At 44.1% G+C, this 26,383-nt stretch overlaps 1 protein-coding gene across 3 annotated transcripts in view; it reads right to left on the reverse strand.

Annotated features, from left to right (window-relative positions):
- The window catches only part of CC2D2A (coiled-coil and C2 domain containing 2A), a 134,903-nt gene that overhangs the window by 59,533 nt on the left and 48,987 nt on the right, over positions 1–26,383 (reverse strand). For all 3 annotated transcript variants that reach the window (XM_082728688.1, XM_082728690.1, XM_082728689.1), the window contains 6 exons: positions 22,299–22,508; positions 21,251–21,357; positions 15,529–15,669; positions 12,413–12,569; positions 11,167–11,411; positions 8,795–8,972 (listed from right to left, as the gene is read on the reverse strand). In XM_082728688.1, the coding sequence (XP_082584814.1) occupies positions 8,795–8,972; positions 11,167–11,411; positions 12,413–12,569; positions 15,529–15,669; positions 21,251–21,357; positions 22,299–22,508 (1,038 nt within the window). The remainder of the gene's footprint in view (positions 1–8,794; positions 8,973–11,166; positions 11,412–12,412; positions 12,570–15,528; positions 15,670–21,250; positions 21,358–22,298; positions 22,509–26,383) is intronic.

Below are 26,383 nucleotides of genomic sequence, written 5' to 3' on the forward strand. Positions count from 1 at the left end.
ATTTATTTGAGACAGAGAGAGAGAGAGAGTGAATGAGTGAGTGAGTGTGTGTGTGTGTGAGCGAGTACAGGGGTAGGTGCAGAGGGAGAGAAGCAGACTTCCCACTGAGCAGAGAGCCCATGAATTTTTTTTTAATAAGGAAAAATGGATTCCATCTGACAAAGCCAAAAACAAAACAAAACAAAACAAAACAACCCCAACCAATCCAGAGTTTTCCCACACTTTTCACTCTCCTCTTTCAGGGTGGCAGCAGTTCCATTTAATGCTAGGGCACTGTGCTGTTTCCAAAAAATCAGAAAATGGGCACCTTGGGCTTGGTGTTTGTAAACAGCTTTCTGTATAATTAAGTTTAACTTTTTTTTTTTTCCCAAGTCGAGGGTTGTCAACCTCAGCACTATTGACATTTTGGGTCAGATGATTCTTCATCATTGTGAGCTGTTCTGTACGTTGCAGGCTGTTTAGCGACATCTCTGACCTCAACCCAACAGAGGTGCCATTAGCTCCCTACTTGTTATAATCAAAATGTCTCCCGACACTGTCACATGTCCCCTGGGGTGTAAAATTACCTCTGCCTGAGAAGCACTGCTCTGAGCAAAACAAGTGTTTATGTGTATGTTTGAAGGTGGAATGCTAAGGGAGAAACATGGTTTACATTCAGCTGTTCAAAAATCTTTCTATTGTGTAAAGCAAGGCAGCAATGAATTCAGGACAGCAATTAGATCCACTGCTACCAACTTGAGATTATTGTTAAAAAAATTTGTTATTGGGGCGCCTGGGTGGCTCATTCAGTTAAGCGTCCTATTGATTTTTGCTCAGGTCACCGTCTCAGGGTCATGAGATCAAGTCCCATGTTGGGCTCCACGCTGATGGAGCCTGTTTGCAATGCTCCCTCTCCCTCTGCCTCTCCCTGCTCATGCATGCATGCGTGTGTGTGTGTGCGCGCGTGCACTCTTTCTCCCTTTAAAATAAATAAATCTTAAAAAATAATCATTAAACTTCGATTAACATACTATGCTCTATTTGTTTCAGGTGGTGTCCAACATAGTGATCCTACAATTCTGTACATTATGCAATGCTCACCATGATAGGAGCAGTCATTACCTGTCACCACACAACCTTATTAGAGTATTATTGACTAGGCTATGTCTTTCATCTCCGTGACTTGTTTCCTTTATAACTAGAAGATTGTACCCCTAATGCCCTCTACCTATTTCTTTTAGCCTGCCATCCCCCTCCCTTCTGGCAACCACCAGTTTGTTCTCTGTATTTAAGAATTTGCTTCTGTTTCTGTTTTGTTTTGTTTGTATATTTGTCCAGCTTGGGATGGTTTATGCAATTACGATGGCTTCTCTTTGGAATCTAGTTTGCTTTAACTCAACCATCTGGGGCACATTTGCCTGCTAACAGTGATTTGAATTGTATAGATAAGATGAACCTTAGAAATACAGGGACATTAAGACAGATAAAAAACAGTATTCTGCTGGGAAGTAGAATTCATATCACATGGTTTAAAATGATGATTCTCTAATTTTATTTTATTTTATTTATTTACTTTTTTTTTTTTTTTTTTTTGGGTCAGAGAGGGAGAGAGAGTGAGTGAGCACAGGCAGACAGAGAGGCAGGCAGAGGCAGAGGGAGAAGCAGGCTCCCTGCCGAGCAAGGAGCCCGACGTGGGACTCGATCCCAGGACCCTGGGATCATGACCCGAGCCGAAGGCAGCTGCTTAACCAACTGAGCCACCCAGGCATCCCGATTCTCTAATTTTAAAACAGAAGAGAAGAAACCAGAACAGTCTCATGGCTTGTACTTGGTAGAGCTAGATTCAGACAAGCAGCTGCCCTCTCAGTTCGGCTGCTTGTGATGTTCACGGCTGTTAGTCACCTCATGGTCCCCATTTCCCTCAGGGTTGAATCCAAGTGTTATCCTAGTGTTATGCCCATAGACTTCCCTCCTTCACTGAAAAGGTGGAGGGCATCTGAGGGGGACCCCCATACAGCCCTGTTCCTTACCCTCATGTCTGCCCTAAAGGAACTTCCCATCATGCTTTGACTCCAATGCCCCCAGTATCCTGTGGGCTCTGGTCCCTCTCCCTACCACTTTCCTTTTTATTTTCAGTCACCAATCTTTTCTGCACTGGGGCTTTTCTCATGGTTTAACAGACACGCTCAATCAACACCTTAAAGGAAGCCACAGTTCCTGTCAAAACCCGATTCAGGGGCACCTGGGTGTCTCAGTGGGTTAAGCCTCTGCCTTCAGCTCAGGTCATGATCTCAGGGTCCTGGGATCGAGCGGCACACCGGGCTCCCTGCTCAGCGGGGAGCCTGCTTCCCTCTCTCTCTCTCTCTCTGCCTGGCTCTCTGCCCACTTGTGATCTCTCTGTCAAATAAATAAATAAAATATTTTTTTAAAACCCCCAAAACCCAAAACCCGGATCCATTTCCCCCCTTCCCTTTTCTGTTGAGCCTCTGGGAGAGGAGCCTTCCCTTGGCATCTTCCTTTTTTCTCCCCCTGCCCCACTGGACCGCAGTCACTAGGTCCTCCTGTACCATTTCCCCACTGCAGTCTAACTGTAGTGTGGAGACTACATCAGGCTCATCTTTCTGCAGCCCCTGCCCGCCACCCCCTGCACAATGTCTATGCGATAAGACACTCGTTGGATTGAAGGGACGAACTACCAGTGGATGCAGCATGATGAGGAGGATATGGATGCAGATTCTGGGGGCTGGGGGCTGGCCCTGCCACCTTCTGGCTGTGTGACATTAGGGCAGGTACTTAAGTTCTCTGAATTTCAGTATGACGGGCACCCTAACACAGCTACTGCGGGACTGCTGTGAAGGTGGAATGAGTTTATACACAAAACATGGTGCCTGCAATATTGTAAATGCTTGGGGACTGTTACACTAGGTATTACTAAATAGCTACACAGCTCGATGTGCTGTGATGCCCGCTGTTGTTTTCTAAGACTTCTCCCAAAGCTATTAGCTCTGAAAGTGCAGAGATACATCAAATTTTAGACTTTGCTCTTCTTTACTGTTATACCCAATTGACGGGCAAAATGTGTGTGAAATTTAGAGTCAGACAGATTTGGGGTTGAATTCTCCTCTGCCTCTTGACCTGCTCATTGTTGTAAGTTACTCAGTATCTCTGAAGCTCATCAGGAGAATAAGAGTATCTGCAGTTTTCTTTAGGATAACATCAGACGGTGTTTGTGAAGAACCTAGTGTTACGGTTAGATAAGCGTAAGTGTTATTTCCTAGAGATCTCCATTTTCATGTGCCCCTGTCCAGTCCAAGCCTGCATCTTCTCACCTGTAGGTGACCTCACCTGGACCCCTGACCCGTCCTCCCATGGCAGCTGCTGTCCCTCCTCCCTGTTCTCAGCCATCTGCTCACTCACTGTAGGACCACTTGGTATCTGCTCCCCTTGGCTCCCAGGGTCAGCTTTCAACAGTCTGACTCAGCATCATGCAATTGAGTAGATAGAGATGCCTGCGTAAAAACTACGTTTTGGACAAATGGACCAGCAGCAACCACGAGATGAGTTGGCCAAGGGCTAACAAAGACATTTCTCCCAACGGGACTGTTCCCCCCACTCCGATAGTGCAGTTATGCAAATGAGCCAGAGGGATCAGGAGAGGACATAGGAAGGAACTCGAGTAACTATCAATTAGGTTCAAAGGAACAATTCCCTATCTCAGTCCACATGCCAGGAACATGAAAGCTCAACAGCATTTACTCATAAGGAAAAAGAATAATGCTACAAAATGTAATCGCCCCCTCCCAGCAGTACAATGGGATCATTGTCAGTTTGGGGGGGAGGTCAGGAAGACAAATGACTGATGCAGATGTGAATGATAAGGAAATAAAGGTAGGCATCACGACACTCTCTTCTTTCCCTCCCTCCTTCCCTTCCTTTTTTAGGGAGAGGGAGAGAGAATCCTAAGCAGGCTCCATGACCAGTGCAGAGCCTGACACAGGGCTCAATCCCATGACCCTGAGATCATGACCTGAGCTGAAATCAGGAGTCAGACACTCCTGAAATCAGGAGTCAGACACTTAACCCACTGAGCCACCCAGGCGCCTCCAAACTATTTTATTTCTAAATCAAACTTCATTCTCGTGAAAGGCCAAGCATTTGTTTTGGAAAGACCCCATAAATGGAGATTTTTAGGACCTTTCTGGAGGGACTCTGGGCCTGCTTCTACTCCCCTGTCCCGAGAGAAGTCAGGCCTCACTCTCCCCTTGGGCCCAGGCATGGTTCAACTCCTTTGTACGTTCACAGGTCCAGCCTTTGTGAAGTGCTGTCCCTCCCTTCTTTTGAGGTCCCGGTGTTGTTCCGGTGAATTCCTTCTGCCTGCTTCCCGTGCTGGGCCCCATTCCGTCCCATCCTATCCCCTCACTGCTGGCTTTTTGTGCCGGCTCTGGCCTCATCTCTGCTTCATAGGACCGCTCGCGCATTCCTTTCTCAAGGCTGGGTTCAGCTTTAGGGTTTCAAACATGCAAGGAATCAAACCCTGCAATTAACATTGTTCCCATCAAGACTCCTTGACATCTGCACAAAGCCAAGTACTGTTTCTCTGGAGCTCTCTCCTCACCCAGCAGGATTTAAAGCTCCCCAAGGCAGTGCCATGGGGACCACCCCCCTCCCTGGCCTGGGACTTCCAGTTCTCCTCTGAATGCCTGGCTCAAGATTACACACTCAGTTGGTGCTTAAGCAGCAAAGAGGCATGTTGTGTTTGTGGGGTCGCCAACTGATGCATTGCTGTTTTGAGAATCTTGGAAATTCTAAGTACACTGGGCTCTAAAGTTAGGAATTTTATAACGCTGGTATAAACAGTTGCGTTTAAGGCGATTTTTCTCACTGTCTTAAAGCTGCCAGTAATTCTTGAACCTCTCTAATCCCACACTTGCAATTATGTGGAAAATTCCCAAATGGCGTAGTTCTATTCCTAGAAAGCTGAAATACAATAGCCCTTAAATTAATTTCATCTGTAACTACTCCTCAATCATAAAAATTATGCCATTGAGCCATTATGATATGTGATTGGATCCCTTATCAAATCTCTATAGATAGCTTAAGAATGTAGCCAAGGCTCTTTTAATTTGTAATATTTAAAAGATGACATGGCTCAGATCTTAGGGCCAAGCTAATTGCCTGTGAATACATTCTTGGTATTCGAGGAGAAAAGTGTGTTTGTTTAGTTAAAAGATTTATTTCATCATATTTTGGAGAATTACTTTTTTCATATTACTTAAAAAAACTGTTTTGATAGCAATATCCAAGCAAGTTAATATCCAAGATAGAAAACAGGAGAGAGGTTAGGAGACTGCCCTTCTATTTCAGAATATATGTGAAGTAAAATACTGGTGATTATGGAAGGCGGAAGATGTTTTTCCTTCTATGGAAAAATCAGAAAATGTAGGACTGCCCAGCAGAGAAGCTCTCACAGGCTTCTGGGGAGTCTGAGCTCTCAGAGGCACCTGCCTGGAGGTGGAGGGACCTTCTCTCCTGTCTTCTGTGCTCTCCTCAGTGGGGTGTCCCCTTCCAGGGCTCCCTCTCCTCCTACTGGCCATGTTGTCCTACATGGATGTCTGCTGCTTTCCCTTGCTTCATTCCACTCTTCTATCTGCTTCTTACCCTCAGTCTTGGTCTCCTCATGTCCGCTTTTCCTCGGCAGGGAGGAATGGAGGGATGAGTCAAGGACAGATCTTAATGAGGGGTCAAGTTCCAAATAACTGCACGCTTAACCATTCTGTGGACCTAGTATGGGAGGGACTCACACGGAGACCTCCAGCAACCCCTTGTTATTCAGGGAAGGTGACAGCAGAGCATCAAGCTGGCTTCTGGGGTCTGTGTTTATGTACTTTCTCCATCAAGTTTTCTTCTTCTTCTTCTTTTTTAAGATTTTTTATTTAATTACTTGAGAGTGAGAGATAGTGAGAGAGAGGGGAGGCGAGGGAGAAGTAGACTCCTCACTGAGCAGGGAGCCTGATGCAGGCTCCATCCCAGGACCTGGGATCACGACCTGAGCTGAAAATGCTTAACCGATTGAGCCACCCAGGCACCCCTCCATCAAGGTTTATTCTTAATTTAGACAGTTTTTCACGCGCAGTAAATCTTTCTTTAAACTGTCACTAAAGCCACAGGAGTTCAGGGCCGTGGCAGGAGGGATCATGTAGAAAGTAGCAAGGATGTGGGGCTTTGGAACCAGTGGGATGCAACCCTTATCCATTCATATTCTAAACCACCCAAAGCTCCTGGTCATCCAAACAGAAGGGCACAGCCTCCGCTCCCCCACCCCCCAACTGGCTCCTTGCTCATGGAATCCCTGGACAGAAAGGTCCCTCTTAATCAGGTCTTAGTGGTACAGAGAATAACTGATTTTTAAAATCTCAGCATATCTGAAATGGGATTGTCTTTGGATCCACAGTGCATGGTAGCTCAGTGATGCAAATAATGGTATGTCTCACAGGGAGTGGTGATGAGATGCAACCCAGTCCCTACAATCCCAGGGCCCCCCAGAGTGGCTTTGCTAAGGGGACAGAGGAAGAGGAGCCCTCAGTGTGGTGCAGGGAGTCAGCAGGGGCCCAGAAGAGGTGGGTGGGAGAGGGGGCATGAACCTGACACCCGAGAGCGCGGACGGCTCCAGCTCACCTCCCAAGGCGGATGGCACATGACTCTGGGTGACTCCGCTGCCTCGCCTTCAGACGGCATCGCCCCAATTTCACCTTGGTATCCACACAGCATGGTAAACCAAGGGGGAAGCAAGTAGAAGCTTACAGAGATTATTTTCCCACAGATGATCTCCAGAAAGGGAATTTTCAGCCTTTAGGAAAGCTCAGTTTTCCACCAAACCTCCAGTCAAGATCTGATCTTTCAAATACCATGTTTTATGTCAACAAAATGTCCTTGCCTTCTCCTCCTGCCCACAGTGAACTTTCAAGGTAGCAGCAAAATAAGTTCTATTTTTTTCCAAGTTCCAGTATCCATAGGCACTTTCTTAAACATTAGGGTTTTAAATCAAGAGTCCAGACACTTAACTGACTGCGCCACCCAGGTGCCCCTCTTCAACCAGTTTTAATAGGCTTTTAATTACTAAGATCTAGGTAATGGTTGATGTTCAGAATGTCAGAGAATATTCACAGCTAAGTGCTCACCAATCAGAAGAGATGTCAGCCATACATGAGAGCAAGTTCCTGGAGCCATTAGCCTTGTTCACACACCCTTTAACTGGCCCATTGTGGGAAGGTCCAGGGGATCTTGGAAATGGACCAGAGTGGCATTTGGGGAATCCCGTACAGAAGTATTTAATTATTTTTATTTTATCTTATTTTAAAAAAGATTTTATTTATTTATTTGAGAGAGAGAAAGAGCATAAGCAGGTAAAGGGGCAGAAGGAGAGGGATAAGCAGGCTGCCTCGAGTATAGTGTTGAGAAGGATTCTGAAGTTCTATGTGGGAAGACGCGAACAATAGTTATCTTGCGAGGGTGGTGGATAGGAATGAGAAATCTGTGCATAAATGGTGGATGTGGACTACATGGGTGGTGGATGACAAAGGCATGTGTGCCAGATATTTGCAACCCTAGTCAAAAGGCCTATTACTATCATATAAGAGAATTCTGTTAGCATCCTAGAGGAAGATTCAAACAGCAAGCTTGGACACTGTTGTGGATTAAACAGTGTCATCCAAAAATTGCTGTCTACCTGGAACCACAGAATGTGACCTTATTCTTTTTTTTTATTAAAAAAAATAAAATAAAATGTGACCTTATTTATTTATTTTTTTAAAATAAGCTCTTTATAGAAGTAATTAGTTAAACATCGAGATGAGCTGACGCTGGATGATGGTTGACTCTAAGTCCAGTGAGAATGTCTTTGTAAGAGACAAAAAGGGACACACAGAGACAGGGAGATGACCAAATGAAGTTGGAGGAGATTGGGGTGACGCTATAAGCCAAGGGATGCCAAGGGCCACCAGAAGCAGAAGAGGCCAGAAAGGATTCTCTGTTAGTGCTTTTGGGGGGAGCATGGCCCCCCTAGATTTCATACCTCAGGGCCTCCAGAGCTATATAAGAATAACTATCTATTGTTTTAGCCAGTTGAACAGCGTAATTGGTGCAGCCCCAGGAAACTAAAACTGGAATGAATAGATACATTGCTAATGGTGGGATTTAGATCAGTGCTGATACTTATTTTGGGGAGATCCTGTAATCTGTAGCCACCCCATCATAGCCACCTGTGATTATGGTGGTATTGATTTCTGGGTCTATCGTGCTAGGATCCAGGTAGACAGCGATACTGAACTACTGAAAAAGCCAGGGATTCCCACCTCTCATTCCCTTTCCCCAACTTGAGGCACATCCTGGTGCACCATGGCCAGCATTTTCAGAGGGTGAGGAGGAAACAGGTCCCCTTCTGCCAAAACCATAAGGACAGATGTGCCCAGGAGGAGACTGATCTTCTGTTCACCTTGAAAATCTATCAGGACACCAGCGTCACCAATGGATGATTTAAAACCATCTATACTTGGCGCACTGGGGTGGCTCAGTCAGTTGAACGTCTGACTCTTGGTTTTGGCTCAGGTCATGATCTAAGGGTAGTGAGATCGAGCCCCACGTTGGGTTCCCTGCTCAGCGGGAAGTCCGCTTCCCCTCTCTGTCTTCCTCTGCCCCTCCCCACTGCTTGTGAACTCTTTTTCTCTCTTTTTGGCTAAAATAAATAAGCCTTAAAACCATCTTGTACCCGTGATCACCAAAAGATGCTTGGGATAATGACTATAATTGAAATGCATACCTGCAATGTTAAACTCTCTGGCCAGTTGAATATTTGCAAATTGAAAATCTGTCCAAAGTGAACTCGGAAGTCTGCCCCGAGTGGCCGACTGTCGGTCCTGGACACTTCCTTGTCATTGAAGATCACCTTTATATATATCGAGCGCCTCTTGACATCCTCCCTTCGCAAGACCTCCACCCTGCAAAGTGAGGCCGATCACAGATGGGGTTAGTAGTTTACTAGGGAAAATTGGAGCGTCTGACAAATGGGCACTGCACAGAATAAGATACACTGGAGATGACTCGGCCAGTCACTGGAGCTCTCGTCCTGCCAAGACAGCCATGGTTCTCAAGGAATTTCATAGAACAAATTGCAATATGGACTAAGAAATGTGCGCTCCAGAGTCCACCAGGGACCGAAGAACTGCAGTCCAAGCATCATTCACTCTGTTATGGGGTCCTTAATTGTTTTCAAAGAAGCCTTATGTTTGCACCCCAAAGCTTTAAGTATTTTTTAAATTTAATTTTATTTTTTCAGTGTTCCAAGATTCACTCTTTATGCACCACACCCAGTGCTCCATGCAATACATGTCCTCCTTAATACCCACCACCAGGCTCACCCAACCCCCCACCTTCTCCCCTCCAAAACCCTCAGTTTGTTTCTCAGAATCTGCAGTCTCTCATGGTTCCTCTCCCCCTCTGATCATAGCCTTGTAAGTATGGTGAATCCAATTCATAAGGGACAGTAGTGATGTATATTTGGGGGGGGGGGATTTTTAATGCTAAAAATGTAATAGCATATTGTAACAGGTCAAATCCACTTTTCAATGATTCCAGATTTTTTTGTTTTTTTTGTCAACACTTTCCAACGATGAGTATTCACTGGATACAGGGGCTTAAGAATAGTTTCTTTTTTTTTTTTTTAAAGGCCACTTGGATTCCAAAAAAAGGTATCCTGGCCAGTGTATCATTCTTTTAGCCAGGAAGTTAAAAAAAATTGAAACCCCCAAGAGTAGTTTTTAATTTTATCGTGTATATTTTCAGAAATACCCACCCAGAGTGACAGTCATTGGTTAAGTAAATAGCAACTTAAGTTCGGTAAGAAAAGGGAATGTTTAGAAAAATGAAAATCCAAAGCACACTCCGGTGTGAAGTCTTTTTTTCTAAATTGCAGTGAGACAGGGGCACCTGGGTGGCTCAGCTGCTTAAGTGTCTGACTTCAGCTCAGGTCATGATCTCCAGGTCCTGGGATCGAGCCCTGCAATGGGCTCCTGGCTCAGCTGGGAGTCTGCTGCTCCCTCTCCCTCTGCCTGCTGCTCCCCCTGCTTGTGCTCTCTTTGTCTGTCTCTCTCTCAAATGAATAAATAAAATCTTGTAAGAAAAGAAAACAAAAGACGTGTAATGAAAAAAAAACCCTACTGTGTAATCACATATTTTGGATGTTCACATTTTTTAAAAATATGGCATGCTATTTGTGGCCTGAAAATAGCTAATTCAGTGCTGGGGAACAGTTTATATATATGTCGTATCTGAATGCTATGAAGTTGGGAGAACAGATACAGAAAGCCACAGTTAAAAAATATATTATTGGTACATTAACAGGAGTTTGAAACTAAGGAGGCTGTAGGAAGTCTTACATGGACATTCTAATGAATCCCCACATCCTAATTATCTCTGAGGGTGACCGAATTTATTCTATGTATAGATGTATGTGTATAAGGTGAAGCTTCTGACTGTTTTTCTCTTAGGCATCATATGAAAGACTAGGAATGTAGTTCTTTTTTCCCCAGAGAGCAACATAGAAAGAGTGAGAGAGTACACGTGGGGTGGGAGGGGCAGAAGTAGAGATAGAATCTTGAGTAGGCTCCAGGCCCAGCACAGAGCTTAACATGGGGCTCGATCTCACAACCCTGAGCCTAAATCAAGAGTCAGAAACTTAATCAACCGAGCCACCCAAAGGCCCCTAGAAGTATATTTCTATCAAATCTGGAGTATATGCTTCAAATGTCTACAGAGGCTATCCATAGTTCCTCTGGGAGGTTCTCTGGGGACCTTCAAAGAGAGAAGCTAGCCCCCCAGGGCAGCTGAAAACAAGAGTCAAGGTCAGACCTGCATGTCTGTGCCCAGGGCAGAGAACAAGCTACCAGCGGACAGAAGACTCCCTGACGTTACGGACAAAGGCTCCAAACCAAAAGCCATGCAGGTACCACCTGCCCTAGGCGACTTCCCTCAGTGTGCTCCTGAGTGGTTCATGGGGATGCTGGAGGTAGGGGAACCATGGGAAATCACAAAATATGGACAATACCTATGCGTTCATGTAGTTCCATCTGAGACAGACTTACAGAGCTCAGGGTTCTTCTGATCACATGGGCCAGACAGGGGCCATCCACTCACCTGGGACACTGCTCGTTGGGAGTGATGCTCCCCGCCAGGCTCAGCTCCGGCACCAGCGTGGGCTCCCCAGGCCTTCTCCTGCTCCGGGCTGCCCTCTCCCTCACCTGTTGCTCGACCAACGCCTGATCGGTGGGCTCCGGGGGGACCGGCTTCACAGGCTCTTCCCCGGGATACGGCTCCTCCAAGCCCTCGTCGGGATGTTCTTCGACAGGGTGTTCTTGCTTCTTTTTCTTCTTCTTGGCTCTCTATTGGGTAGAAGGCAATCTATATCAAGTAGACATTTTGCAATTTCGCTTATGACCATGGCCTTCAGAACCAGATAGACCCGGGTGCCGACCCAGCTCTGCCTCAACCATTTGTGTGTCCTCTGGCAGCCACGTGATCTCTCTCTGTCTGTTTTCTCATCTACAGAATGGGGACAATCAGAGGAAGCTCTCCCAGGGCTGCTGAACTGAGGTAATGCCTGGGATCTAGAAGGAGCTTAAAAAGGTTAGCTATGGGGGGCGCCTGGGTGGCTCAGTGGATTAAGCCGCTGACTTCGGCTCAGGTCATGATCTCAGGGTCCTGGGATCGAGCCCCGCATTGGGCTCTCTGCTCAGCAGGGAGCCTGCTTCCCCCTCTGTCTCTGCCTGCCTCTCTGCCTACTTGTGATCTCTCTCTCTGTCAAATAAAATAAATAAAATCTTAAAAAAAAAAAATCCTTAAAAAAAAAAAAAGGTTAGCTATGGGGCGCCTGGGTGGCTCAGTGGTTTGGACCTCTGCCTTCGGCTCAGGTCATGATCTTGGCATCCTGGGATCAAGCCCTGCATCAGGCTCTCTGCTCCGTGGGGAGCCTGCTTCCCCCTCTGCCTGCCTCTCTGCCTACTTGTGATCTCTCTGTCAAATAAATAAAATCTTAAAAAAAAAAAAAAGGGTTAGCTGTTCTGGTGGTCATTAATATGGTTCTAAAGGCCAAGGACACATCTTGAAAGTAAAGTAAGGCTTGTGGGCACAGCTATGGCAGGTCACCTGATCTGTTACTTACTGTGCTTGGAGTCAATATTTCAGGGTTACGTGTACAAAGTTATATCATTTTCTCAGGGAAGCCCAGAAGCATCAATGCCCTGCCTTCCACGGGAGATAGAGCAGAACCAGCAGGGGCCCCGGTCAGCCTGTCCAGTTTCCCTCCTCTGGCCTCAGGGCTGGCCTCCCAGACCCCTCCTGTCCCCAAGGTCAACCCTGCTCAAGGCTGAGGGGCTTGACAAACCTGGGCTTTCTTCCAGGCTTTCCACTGCTGGTACGTGGCTCTGTACGCCTCCATCTTCTGTTCATACTCTTCCCTGTGCTCTTCCAGCAACTCACTTATCTCAGCTTGAATTTCTGCCTCATATGCTGCTTCGTCTGCTTCCCGGTCAACTTTTTCCCTTTAAAAGAATTTATAGTAGCTTTGTTATCTCTTGACATTAAGTAACAGAGTAGTAATAACAGCAAACATCTATATGGAGCTAGCTGTGTGACAGGTCCTCGTCTGACAGCTTTGCACCCGTTAGTCCTCAACCCTGGGAGGCCAATAATAGTATTTTACACGCAAGGAGACCGGAGCACAGAGAGATGAAGGAACTTGCCTAAGGACACACAGCTGGCGAGTGGAAGAGCTGAACTATGAGCTATAGATTGCTATTTATGGCTAAGCAACGGTGCCCCCCTGGGCAGACAGCATACAGACACAGCCCTTGTAGATTCCAGGCCAGGAGAGGTAGTGGGTCATCGCAGTTACTAGTGCTTCAAGTCTCTGAGGAACCTCTTCAATATGTTGCTTCTGAGCCCCTGAAACTACTAGTCTGACTTTGGATTGGCAATTTGAGTTTTTCTTTGATGATTCTGCTGACACTTTATCAGGAGCTCTGACCAGCCCAAAGCGGTGTTTCCTGCAGCGTGCTCGGTAGGACATTAGTGCTGTGAAATCTGCGCTAAAAGGTGTTGTGGCCCTAGCCACGCGGAGATTAAATAAACGTGGTATATGAAACAGTGTGTGATTCTTCTGGAAAGCGGTGGCAGGCATGCCACACCCAACACCTCCTTCCTCCTCCCCAGCCCAAAATTGTAGCTCATTGCCCAGGCTTACTTGATCACTGCTGCCAGGCCTTCAGGTTTTACTCCTAAAGTTCCTGTTCCTTTTGGATAAACTTACTCAGGTGCCTGAGGCTGACACAGATTTGCTTACATTCACATGGGGCCTGGTGGTTTAGCAATTAGCATTTAGCTAGGGTACAGACTCTGCGCTCTAGGATTCTACTGAAGACCTCACTTTGGAAACACAGTAGCACTGAAAATTTATAAACATTGTAGAAATCCGACTCAGAAATTATGCTCTATCTTCGACATATAGAGACCCACTTGCTTTGCTCCCTGTTATTCAGAGGCATACATAAACTAGTGAAAATTCGATGACTTTTTCAGGGAAGAATTTATGCTGTGTCGTAAGGTGGCCAGGTGAATGGAGAGTGTGGAGAAGGGCTCTCCAAAATAATTTAGGAGGCAGCTACTTATGGAAAGAAGTGGAGTTAAGGATCACAAAAAGTGTCACCTACAGGTGACCTTAAGGGCAAATTTCCTATAAAATTTAGTTTATTCTAAACTGAAGGAAGGAGGAAAGAGAAAGCAGGGAAATACTTATGTTCTGCTTCTGGGAAGGAGAGGTAGTCTGGGAGATGGAATTCAGAAGCTGAAACACTGGAATTTCTGGAAGACACCATGGTTTCTTTGGGACAGACTGTATGAATTTGTTTTTCTTCAGCTAATATTAACTGAGCAGATACTGAATGGCGGGTGCTCTGTTTGGGATCAGAGATCCAATGGCAATCTGGTCCTTTCAGAAAGCATGATATTGTGTTTGTCCTGGGAACTGTAGGATGTTTTCTGAGCCTTATGAAAATTACAACCCTAAAAGAAAATTACAATCTGCAGCTATTTTTGGCTGAAACAGAGCTGTCTTCAAAGCAAAGTATCCAATAACCGCCCACATTTATTACTTTTCTTGTGGATGTATGGTACAACATTTACTCAGAAACAATCGGGAAGGGAACAACACCAGCAGCAGAGATGCTCTTTACATAATACACAGAATATGGTTTTATTGTGTTAACTGTCCTCTTAGTCATGTATCAAAGTCTAGAGAATTACAGAGCATAAATGTTATCCAAGCATACTTTCTCCACACTGTACACAAAGATCAATTCCAAATGGACAAAAGATGAATGAGGAAGACAAAACTATAAAGACTATAGAGACAATAGATTAGAACATCAACTTGACTCAGGGGAAGGATTTCTAAAGAAGCAGCAGAAAGCACCGATTATAAGCAGAAAGATGAACATATTTTATCTGCTTAAAATTAAGAATTTCTGTCCTCAAAAAGCAGCAAGAGGAAGTAAGAGTCAACTACAGAGGGTATCCGCACATCATCAACAAAGGCCCCCTGTCCAGGACATACACTGAATTCCCACCAACTATGAAAAGGAAACAAAGACAACCAGTTCAGTCCAAAATTCAACAGAAGCCTTGAACAGACAGAGGAAGTCCAAATGGCCAATTCTTGAATGGAAAAATAAGGTCAAGCAAAGTGTAATGTTTGACAACAGCAGGGCACATGGATGGTTTTGGTGATTGGGATCCACAGGAACACTGGCCAGAGTATAAGTGGGCACAACCACGCCAGGAAAGTATCTGGCCTCGGCATGTGGGTATCAAAGAAGCACATCCCCTAAGACACAACAATGTTATTTCCAGGTGTATTTTGGGGGAAGCTTAGATGCATGTACCTTAAAACACATGCAGAAGGATCCCTACAGAAGTGCTGTCTGTAAGCTCAGAAACAGAAGCAACTCAAACGTCTGTCAACAATGAAATGGGCAAATTTTGTTGTATTCATATAATGAAGCATTATAAACAAAGAAAATATATAAACTCCAGCGAACTATGTGATATTAAGTAAATGGATCTCACATAGTTGTGAAGAAACACTAAAGACTGTAGATAGGCCACATACAGGGGATAGTAAACTATCTTTTCTTAGGAATTACACACAGATAAAAACAAGGAAACAAGGACATGCTGGTCATAAAAATCTGGGAAATGGTTACTTCTGGGAGGGAGAGGGAAGTAGCTGGGGTTAGGAACATGGGGGCTGGTAATATCCCCAAGTGCTGGTAATGCCCCATTTCTTAACCTGGGGAGTGGTTACATCATTATTTATTTGTTTTCTTAGTCATTATTATTACTTGTTAATTATTTATTCATAATTATTTTTAAGCTGTATCCATGTTTTATGCATTTTTCACTATGCATATATATCCCAATAAAACAACTTAAAAAAAAGCGTACTTTCTCAGAACAAGTTTCAAGGGTGTATTCGTAAATCTCTGAAATTCTCGAAGGGATTTCATCTCCTTCCAAACTTTTATGATGGTTTTAAGCAATGTTCGATCTTTTTCTTGTTCAGTGTCACGTAGTTTTCTTGTTTGCCTAGAAGACAGAATATTATTATTATTATTTATACACATCAAAAACTAATGACGTATGGTGACTAATATATCAATAAAAAAGACACTAAAAAAATTTACAAAAAGTTATTTAGATGGGTTTGCAAATAGAAGAAACTAATAACTATAATAACTACATATAATAAACTATAATAACTACAGCATAGTATATTTAACTTGATACCTATGATACTTCTTAAGTGCTGGAAACCCGACGATATGAATGGAAATTTGAAGACAATAAGAGGCCAATGTGTTTCAAGAGGTTATTTGGTTTTGTTTTCCCTAGGTGAATCTCACTTCAATTAAACTAAATTACCTTCTAAAGTTCTTATTAATACTATATACCCTTAGGCAAACAGCCATCTTTGAAATTGTAAAAATAAGAAGCCCAGTAAACTCAATTCTCATGGACTAAACTATTGTACACTTAGGGAAGTATGTTGTTGTCCTAGTTAACAACAAACATACTGCAGTCTGTCTCTGTTAACACAAATCACAAGTTCTACATTTAGGAGATGAGGTAATGTCACTGCCTGCTTAGGAGAGTTTTCTAACCAGATTAACAATATTTCAGGTTGATTTGAAGAGGCACCAAATGGTTGGTGATTGTTGGAAACGCTTTCATGTTTATTTCCATTATTTAAAGTGTCTGGGAATTATTTAATGCCTTACTTTAAGTCCTCTTATGAATGATAGTCAAATCCAGAACCCAAATGTACTCTATTATGTTATTAATTACTTTTTAAAAATTTTTAAAAAAGATTTTTATTTATTTGACAGAGAACACAAGTAGGCAGAGAGGCAGGCAGAGAGAGAGGAGGAAGCAGGCTCCCTGCTTGAGCAGAGAGCCCGATGCAGGGCTCAATCTTAGGACCCTGAGATCATGACCTGAGCCGAAGGCAGAGGCTTTAACTCACTGAGCCACTCAGGCGCCCCTGTTTTTAATTACTTAATTAGACAATTTTTCTTTTCTTGAACAAGTACCAGGTGTTTCTCCAGATGATTCAGAAATGTCTAGGAGATTGAGGGTGTCTTTGTCCTCAAGGAATTTACCATTTAGCTCAGGAGTCAGACACACTGATAAATGATGACATACAACGTGAGTGCCCTTGGAAACCACAGAGGCAGGGTCTCATTAATTAGCATCTCCTGACCTCCAGAAGGAAGGTCCGAGTCTGGAGGGTGTACTTGAGATGACTCAGGTGTGGAGGTGGTACAGAGGCCTAGGTTTCTAATCATTCAGCTGCCGGCTCCAGAAAAAGAGGATGGTGGGAGATGGCAGCCAGTTAGCAGCTGGATGGCCAAGATTCGAGACTCTGAAGACCTCACAGAAGCAAGAAAGCAATGAATTAAGAAACATTCTCCTTCATCATCATCATCATCATCATCATCATCATCATCTTCTTCTTCTTCTTCTTTTTTTAAAATTTTATTTATTTATCTGAGAGAGAGAGAGTGAGGGCACACAAGCAGAAGGGAGGGGCAGAGGGAGTCGCAGACTTCCCGCTGAGCAGGGAGCCCAGGGAGGGGCTAGATCCCAGGACCTTGAGTTCTTGACCTGAACTGAAGTCAGGTGCTTAACTGTCGGAGCCACCCAGGCACCCCCAAAATGTCCTTCTTGAAAATCAGTAAGGCATGTGTTTAAAGGCACGGAGGTTGGAATCAGACTCTGTAGGTTTTGCTGGCCTCGGGCAAACAACTTCTCCAAGCCTCATCTGTGAACTTGGGGTGCTAATGGAATGCACTCCATAGGGCTGTTGAGAGGAGTAAGTGTTAATAGGAGAGCCTGACATCCAGTAAGTGACCCACAAATGTTAGCTGTCAGTATCGAGTGGCCTATTCTTCTCTTACGCTGCCTCCCTTTGAAAAACTTCAATGTAATATTATTTTACTGAGTTATGTGACACCTTAAGGCTTTCTGATATACTTTTTACTTGCTTTTTTAGTACCTGACAAAATAGTTTCTCAGAAATGCTAAAAAAGAACACTTGACAAGAAAAATTTGACATCTGAGCTAAAGAAGAAAGCATCATGGAAGAATATTTAATGACAAATCGTAGTCAGGGCTCTAGAGGAAAGGAAAAGGCAGTGGTGTTCAAGGAGTCAGGTAGCCCTTTTTTGAAACCTGGTACAGATGGAGTCCAGAGTGTGGAACGGAGTTGCAAGCCAGAGGTGAAATTCTGGGAGCCACTGGCTTCTGGATGTTCTTTCCAACCACAGGACTGAATTCAAATGTCAGGAGGAAATGCAGATTAATAAAGAAAACAAAAAGAAACACTCGGGAGGAACTCTGAACCTTGGGGCGCTGGGCAGTGGAGAATACGTAGACCAAGGACAGTGGGAAGGGCAGGGGCAGGGGAGGGGGGCAGACATCCACGAGAGGGCGGCGAAGGGAGGGGAGGGGAAGAAATATGTCACACCAGGCCCCGCTGGTGACAGGACCTCTCATGGTCAAGAGGCCAGGTAGCAGGAGGGGCTTAGCAAGGCAGAGGTGCCCATGGCCTGTGGCAAGATCAGCCTCCGAGGAAAGGTGGGTAGGCCAGTGAGGACGGGGTCGGGGTCGAGGGAACGGGAGGCGAGGGAGGAGAGCAGCAAGAAAGCTCGTGTTTTCCACAAGTTTGGGTGTGAAGGAAAACAGAGAGAAAGTGGCAGCCAGATGGGGATCTAGAGTCCTATTTTATTTGTTCAAGTCTGAGTAGGTCTGAGGGTGAAGACCCAGGAGAAGGAGTTAAATGCGGTGCTTCCCTATCTTGCATGAACATCCACGCTGCCTTCCTTATGGGGCTGGTTCCCGTCAGAGGACAAGCGATGAGGTCAGGAGGCCACTGACAGAAGATAAGATGGAGAATGACTGACGTTTTGGGGCCAAGGTGAGCTGCACCTGCCAGGGTCCCTGTGCATAGCCAGTGGGGCCTCCCAGGGATGCTGGTCAGCGGCAGTCAGGGTCCACATGAGGGGACAGCCAGGAGCAGGCCATCTGCTTAGATTTGTTTGAACAATAGTGAAATGTGAAGAAAAGGCTAGAACCCACTCTCTTACTGGGCCAGAAATGCTGGATCGCAGAGGCGTTCATCTCCAGGGGCAGTGGAAAGAGTGCCCTGGGTCTGGGGGCCCGGGGGGTCCGCAGGGCCCCCTGCATGGTCTGTCCATCTCTCACACAATTCTGCTAGTTCTCAAATACTGATGAATAAATATGAGTCCTATAAAACCACTACTGTATTCACGACAGCTTTCTATCATTTTTCTTACCCAATGTATGCTTAAGCAAAAATTGTTTTTACAAGGAGGCTGCATTGTGGGCTTTTAAAAAAAGACTAAATAAGAATTTGCCTTTTAAAACATATTCTTCAACTTTTACAGTGATAGTATCTCAACATTGCTAATTTCCACTTCGCTGGAGGAATTTCCAACTCCAGGCTAGACTGTAAAAGAAAAATATACATTGAAAGTCCTTGATTTATAAATTCCTGTTCAAAGAATTCATTCTGTGGAAATACGCATGCACACAGGAATGTCAATTAGTGTGCAGTTTCTATAATAAAAAAAAAGAATAATACAAATGCCTATCAACAGGGAACATCACATCTCTATAATGTCAGCCTTTGAATAATGATACAGGGCTGCCTTGGTGGTGCAGTTGGCTAAGCATCTGACTCTTAGTGTGGACTCAGGTAGTGATCTCAGGGTCTTGGGATTGAGCCCCGGGTCAGGCTTCACACTCAGCAGGGAGTTTGCTTTCGATTCTCTCTCTCTGCGCCCCCCAGCCCCATGCTTGTGGGCACACACCTGTGCAAATGCTCTCTCTCTAAAATAAATAAATCTTTAGGGCCCCTGGATGACACAGTGGGTTGGGACTCTACCTTCAGCTCAAGTCCTGATTCTAGGGTTCTGGGATCGAGCCCCGCATCGGGTTCTCCGCTAAGCAGGGAGCCTGCTTCCCCCTCTCTCTTTGCCTGTCTCTCTGCCTACTTGTGATCTCTCTCTCTCTGTGTCAAATAAATAAATAAAATCCGAAAAAAAACTTTAAAAATAAATAATAATGCAGAACTAGATATAGTATAAAAGGCAAAGGTTTGAGAGGTATTTTACATAGAAAAGCCAGTTGTGAGATTGTAAATGCAGTATGATTCCTTAAATAAATATATATACACGAACGCATCTGTGTATATAAGTGTGAGTGTTCACACACATAGGTGATTACACATGTGGAAGAACTAGCAACAATCTGCTACCATGATTTCCCCCAACATATGGGATTCCAGAGGATACCTCCTATATTAGGTTATTTCCTTATTGTTTGGCAACAATCAGGGTTTTAACTTCTGAATTTTAATTATGAAAAATTCTAAGAAATAGAGAAGTCCATGTCATAAATCATTAGGACACTTGTACACATTTGGTCACATTTACTCAGGGCTTTTGGTCATGTCTCAAATGTTATAGCTGCATTTGAAGACCTCTTGGACTACATTCCCTTCTCTCCCTCCCTGGAACTGGCATGTGTGCCTTTTCCGTCTGTACCACACATGTGTGTACCTACAATAGACAAGTGTTGTGTTGGGTATTCTTTTTTTTTTTTTTTTTAAGATTTTATTTATTTGAGAGAGAGAGTGAGAGAGCATGAGAGGGGAGAAGGTCAGAGGGAGAAGCAGACTCCCCATGGAGCTGGGAGCCTGATGTGGGACTCGATCCTGGGACTGTAGGATCATGACCTGAGCCGAAGGCAGTTGCCCAACCAACTGAGCCACCCAGGTGCCCCTGTGTTGGGTATTCTTTAGGGTCTATGAGCTGTCTCACACGGCGAGAATCCTCTTACACCTGGATGTTCTCATTCAACATTCCTTTCTCCATATTTGTACACGCAGATCTAACTCAGTCAATTTAACTGAGCTACAGATGTTCAGTGTAAGACTATCAGATGTGGTCATTCTGGTATGGGGTCATTCCCAGCACCTCCTCAATTTTGTAAATGATGCTGTGAATTCCTTATACACTAAATGTCCTCCATGTGCACACATGCTTGTAACTCTTAGAGTACACCCACCGGAAACAGAATTTTCTGGATCCCAGCTTACAGGCATTTCCCACTTTGCTAGCCTATGGTCAGGATGCCCTCTAAACTGGTGTGTGTACGGGTGCCTGGGTGGCTCAGTTGGCTAAGCATCTGCCTTCAGCTCAGGTCATGGTCTCGGGGTCCTAGGATTGAGCCCCACATCACGCTCCCTGCTCAGTGGGGAGTCTGCTTCTCCCTCTCCCACTCCCCCTGCTTGTGCTCTCTCTCTTCTCACTCTGTTAAATAAATAAAATCTTAAAAAAAAAAATAAAGTGGTGGCTGTCGCAATGTTTGTTTACAGGAGCAGAGTAGGTTACAATATCTTACAACCTCATTCTTTTCTTGGACTTCAAATTTGGTGTTAAAAGGATGGATCTACCTCAGTACTTCATATGGCTTAATTTCTCATGTATTCAATGCATTTGGAAAAACTGAAAAGAAGCTTTCAATGAGGATACATCTAACAGGAACAAAAAAAGTAGAAGTTACAATTACAGACTTTACTCACCGAATTTCAGATTTATACTCATTGATGGCTTTTTGGGTTGTATCAAGAGATTTATGAGGCTTTGCTGGATTCATTCCTGTCTGAACTGCATTTCTTAGAGCTTGAAGCTTAAAAAAATATGGATACAGGTTTTAAGTTAGAGACTACCACCTACTGCAAATTATGTGCCTTGAACCACCCACCTTGCCAGGGCAAAATGATGCCAGCAAAGCTGTGAATGGATGTTCAAGCATTCAGCTCTTCCCACACTTTAACCTCAACGAACTCTGACAGAGAGCTCTTTCTTCTACTCTTAAAAAAGAAAAGGAATGACAAAAGGACAGGGTATGTCCTCCCCTGTTCTATAGCCCAGATGATTACATTGCTCATGATACGTGCTGCTTTTATGTGTGTCTCGGAAATACAGTTTCTCTCAAGGCTAACAGTGGCTCTTTCTGGGTCCTGGATATACAGGGATATTTTGGGAACAGATCATAAACCTGTAGACTCAAAAAGAGGCAATGTGGCATTATCCCTTGTTTGGGCCGGTAGGTTTTAAAGTCAGGGTGTGGGACTAAAATTGCCCACAGTCAAAATTACTCAAGAAAATCCCATGGGATGGTGTCACATTGGAAGTTAGTGCCATTTCTTTGAGCATCATTGGAGACAACTGACTCATGTTTGGGTACCACATTATAGCAAATTACACGTCAAGATGAGAACGCCTCTGAGGACAGAGAGATTCTCAAGCCATGCATAGGCTCAGCATCTGAGGTCATGCAAGCAAGACACAGCTACGTATCTTCCATTAAAAGCCCACACTCCCTTGCAGGTGACACTACTTGCACCGTTTGCACAAACCTTTCTCCTTAAGCCAAGTATGAGCCACTGAATTTGCACACGTGAAATGTACATTGTCATAGCCTTCCGTTTGCTTCCAGATAGAACAATCTATCATCCATCATAGGCCCCTTCAGGGTGCACGAACATTTGCTGCAGGCTGGTGTTTTTGTAGCTTGGGCTCATCAGAAGCACCAAACCCATCAACAGTAAGAACGGAAGAATGTACCTTATCAGTGAGGAATTTTGCCTTGTTTCTCTGCTGTCTTGCAAGGTACTGGTCGTATAGTTGGGCCAGCTTGGCTGCCAAAACATGCTCTCGGCTAAAACAAGGATGATGAGTGAAGATTAACCCTGAAATATCAATGTCCAGTTGGAAATTTCCAGGGGGGTCCCCAGATCCAATCATGTGTTGACTCCTGTGGACATATTTTACTGCCTGTTAAAGAGAACAGAGTATGGGGGGACCCCAATTAAAGCACTCACTGGATAATGATGATTTAATGTGCAATGGACAACAGCCAGTTGCACCAGGACCCACAAGTGGGAATATATGAGTTTATTTCTTTTTAGGCATTTTGTTTCATTTTTCCCACCTTCCCCGAGATCAGTAGACTATTAATGTATACTTAGAACTTATGATTTCCTGGGGGACTTCAACACAGTGTATCTTCATTTACTTTAATACAATAATGTGTCTTCTCCTATGACATTCAATCTGTCTTTGATGAGAGGACCAAGAGATTTTTTGCTTAAAAAAATGTCCTTGTTAAAACCAGGATGTGTTTACAAATGGTAGTCTTGAATAGAATGGACTGACTCTATCTCAGCTCCTTCCAGAATATGCTGAGTTGAGTCTCCATTTCCATTTATAGGGAGGGAAGACCATCTCTGCTAGGATCATATTCCACTGTTATTTCATGTCTTATAAAAGCTCCAGTTCTGATCATTAATATCCTTATACTTCAGACTGCCACAATGGAGGGCATACTTTCTTTTCTCTTTCGTCCGGATAACAGTATTCAGTTATAACCCACATTGGTGTTAGAAGCTTATTTTATTTTATTTTTTTGTTTTTAAGAGAGAGTGAGTGGGGATTGGGGTTGAGAAGAAGGAGAAGGACAGAATTCCAAGCAGGCTCCACGCCCAGCATCCCCACAGGGCTCAATCCCATGACCCTGACATCATGACCTGAGCCAAAATCAAGAGTTGGACATATAACCAACTGAGCCACCCAGGCGCCCTATGTTAGAAGTTTTTCATCTGCAAGTGGACACTATGTGTTTTATGATCACCCAGACTGCTGAGATTAATTAAAAAATTTCTACCTCACAAAGACCTGTACAACTCAACAGCATTCTATAGACTTAATAGAAAATTCCTTTCTAATTGCTCTGCTCCTGCTGGTTCTTGCCTTTCCTCTTGCCATGGGGTTCCAGAGTTATAAGGTCATTCAGGGTGTGGCTCTCAGGTTCCATCCTGTACTCTTCTTGGTATGAGTAAGTAATGTAGGTAGTGTGGTCCAATTTACCTGAAATGTTACCCAAGGCACCTGTACTTCATTTCCCCTTCCCCACATCTGCATTAGCCCATAATCAAGTGATTGCTGGTGGTCTCTGCCTTAGGCTCAGCTCAACCACATAAAAAAAGCTTCCAGGACTGTCGTAGTCACTGGGCTAGACTGCTCAAAAGAGCCTAACTCTCTTCCTATAAGAGATAAAGACGGTTCCTTGTTTCTCTTTTTGTTAAATTTATTTTCGACTATATACTGATAGTGATTGTGAAAATAGTGGAAATAATTTCTTCTAAGAATAAATGATATTTATAGAACATATTATTTTAATCTTGAAATTGATTTGATTCTTCATTTTTCAATTGAAAACCCAAACCCAAAACTACCAGAGGTGATGCAAATGGATTATCTGCTGATGGTCTTGGCATGTGTGGAGATGCCTGCCAATGGAGAAAAAATTTAAAAGCTATAAAGGGGTGCCTGGGTGGCTTAGTGAGTTGAGCGACCGACACTTGGTTTTGGCTCAGGTTGTGATCTTGGGATCCTGGGATCAAGTCCCTGATTGGGTTCTGTGCTCAGCAGGGAGTCTGCTTCTCTCTCTTCTCTCTCCCTCTCCCTCCATTGCTCTTGCTCACGTATTCTCGCTAAAAAATAAATAAATCTTTAAAAAATTAAAAAAATAAGAGTGATACAGAGAAAGAATAATCATTGCTGGTCTCATTGCAAGTCTCTATATTTGCCCTGGGAAAATAACAGGAGCAGAGTCTGAATCCAGTCCAGAGCCTGCTATAGAATCTGTGGCTGTTGTTCTGGTCCTCTCTGGAAGCTTTCTCATTCCCATCTTCTGGGCATGAGGTGAGGGTCACAAGTCTCACTTATAATTGACCAGCTTGTCTTTGCTATGGATAAGGTGATCTAGGAGAAAAAGATAAAGCCCTTTCCCCTGGTGTTGTTAAGCTTAGATTATCAAGGGTCATGTCTCCTAACACATGGAGAATCCAGGTCTGTCAGCAATCAGAGGGAATGAAACTAGTCAACATTCAAGGAGAACCGGGGAAAAGAGAGGCAGAGAGAGAGACAGCCACCAAATTCCTGGTTCCCAAAGTCCCTGCTTCATTTTTATGATTTATCTCCAGATCCTTCCCAGTTTTACAGACCACCAAATTCTCTCTTTACTTAAGCTGATTTGCTTTAGTTTTTATCATTCGCAAACCAAAGAGTGCTGGTTCATGCAGTGCTTATAACATAGTAGGTGACCAGTGCTCTGTGTAACATCGGTGAGAATGGTGAAGAGGGAAGAGGTAACCTTACCAAGTGGTAATTAACGAGGAGGTTGGGGTTGGTAAATTCCTCAAAATGGCAGGCAGTTTCGTGAAGGGGAGGCTCCTACACATATGCCTCCCAGGAATGTCATGCCAACTTCTAATCACAGAATCTTTAATTTTTTAAAAAATGTAGACTCTGTGCCCATCGTGGTGCTCAAACTCATGACCTTGAGATCAAGAGTCACAGGCTCTATAGACTGAGCCAGCCAGGTGCCCCCTGACAGAATTTGCAACACTTGACATTTCTGTCTACCCGTATACTAGGGACAGTCTAAGGCCATGTTTGAATATTGCTACCTCTATATTCTCTGAGCTTAGGACAACTGAGAATATAGTGGATTTTCCGTTAAGGATGGGAAGAATAAAAATAAAAGAAGGAAGGAAGGAAATGCGGAAGGAGGGAAGGAGCGGAGGAGGCAGGAAGGGAGGCAGGAGGGAAGCTACTGGGATTGCTTTCAACAACCCTGATGCTACTTTGACATCAGGATTAGGTGAACTGCATTTTATATTGTTTATGTCTGATGTTCAATGATCCCTTGGCATTTTAATTTTTTAAGTTTTGGAATAGTTCCTTCTTAAGAAGTATTCAATTGCATTCTTTCTCATTGGATGTCTAACTTTGTTCTTTGCATGATATGGACTCTCTTTTTCTATTTCTCTATTTTTAATGGTCTCTCACAAAGATCTTAAACTCGGAAGAGTAGAATATTCTACTGATGAGGGATGGGTTTGGTCAGTCCTGCTGGGTTAGCTTTGGGCCTGAGAGCTCTGAGGCATAAATTCAGCATTAATGGCCCAGGGAATCACCAACTCCTGATCCAGAACACTAACTTGGTTTTCTGTCACTGGGATGCCAGGGTTACGCCAGAGCCTAGGAAAGCCACTGTTCTGCAGGAGAGACCACTGAAGACAGGAATAAGCAAGGAGTTTCTTCTAGAGACATTCAACTCAGCTGAATCATTTTAATAACATTCAGTTTGTACTTGATTGAGGTGTCTCTATGTGCCAGCCTCCTACTCCGTGCTATGGTTAAAAGAAGAAGAAACCCCCATCTTTGCTTTTAGTCATTTACAGGCTAGTGGGGGCTAGTGGGGGGGTGCGTTAATAAGCTATCAGTGAAGCCCTCTCACCCGTTTATCACCTTCTGTGTTCCTGCATCATGTCAAAACTCCCAGATGGTATGCATTTAATATTTTTTTCTTAAAGGCAAGCCTCTTACATGGAACAGTGGAAAAACATGGGTTTTGACATTGGACAGATCTGAATAAATGTAAGAAAATGTAAAAGTTAGTAAAGAAATAAAATTGTGAAAAAACTAATCCAAAAAGAGATGCATTATGTTTTGAATCACTGGAAGGTTCCACAACCACATTCCCCCCAAAAGACTGAGGCGTGTAAGTCCACAGTGAATGGAATAGGTCATGTGGAAAGGGGGAACATGCAAAGAGAATAATATCCCCTCCCTCTAATTTAAAC

The sequence above is a fragment of the Mustela nivalis genome (assembly GCF_964662115.1).
Source record: "Mustela nivalis genome assembly, chromosome: 4".
NCBI lineage: Eukaryota > Metazoa > Chordata > Mammalia > Carnivora > Mustelidae > Mustela > Mustela nivalis.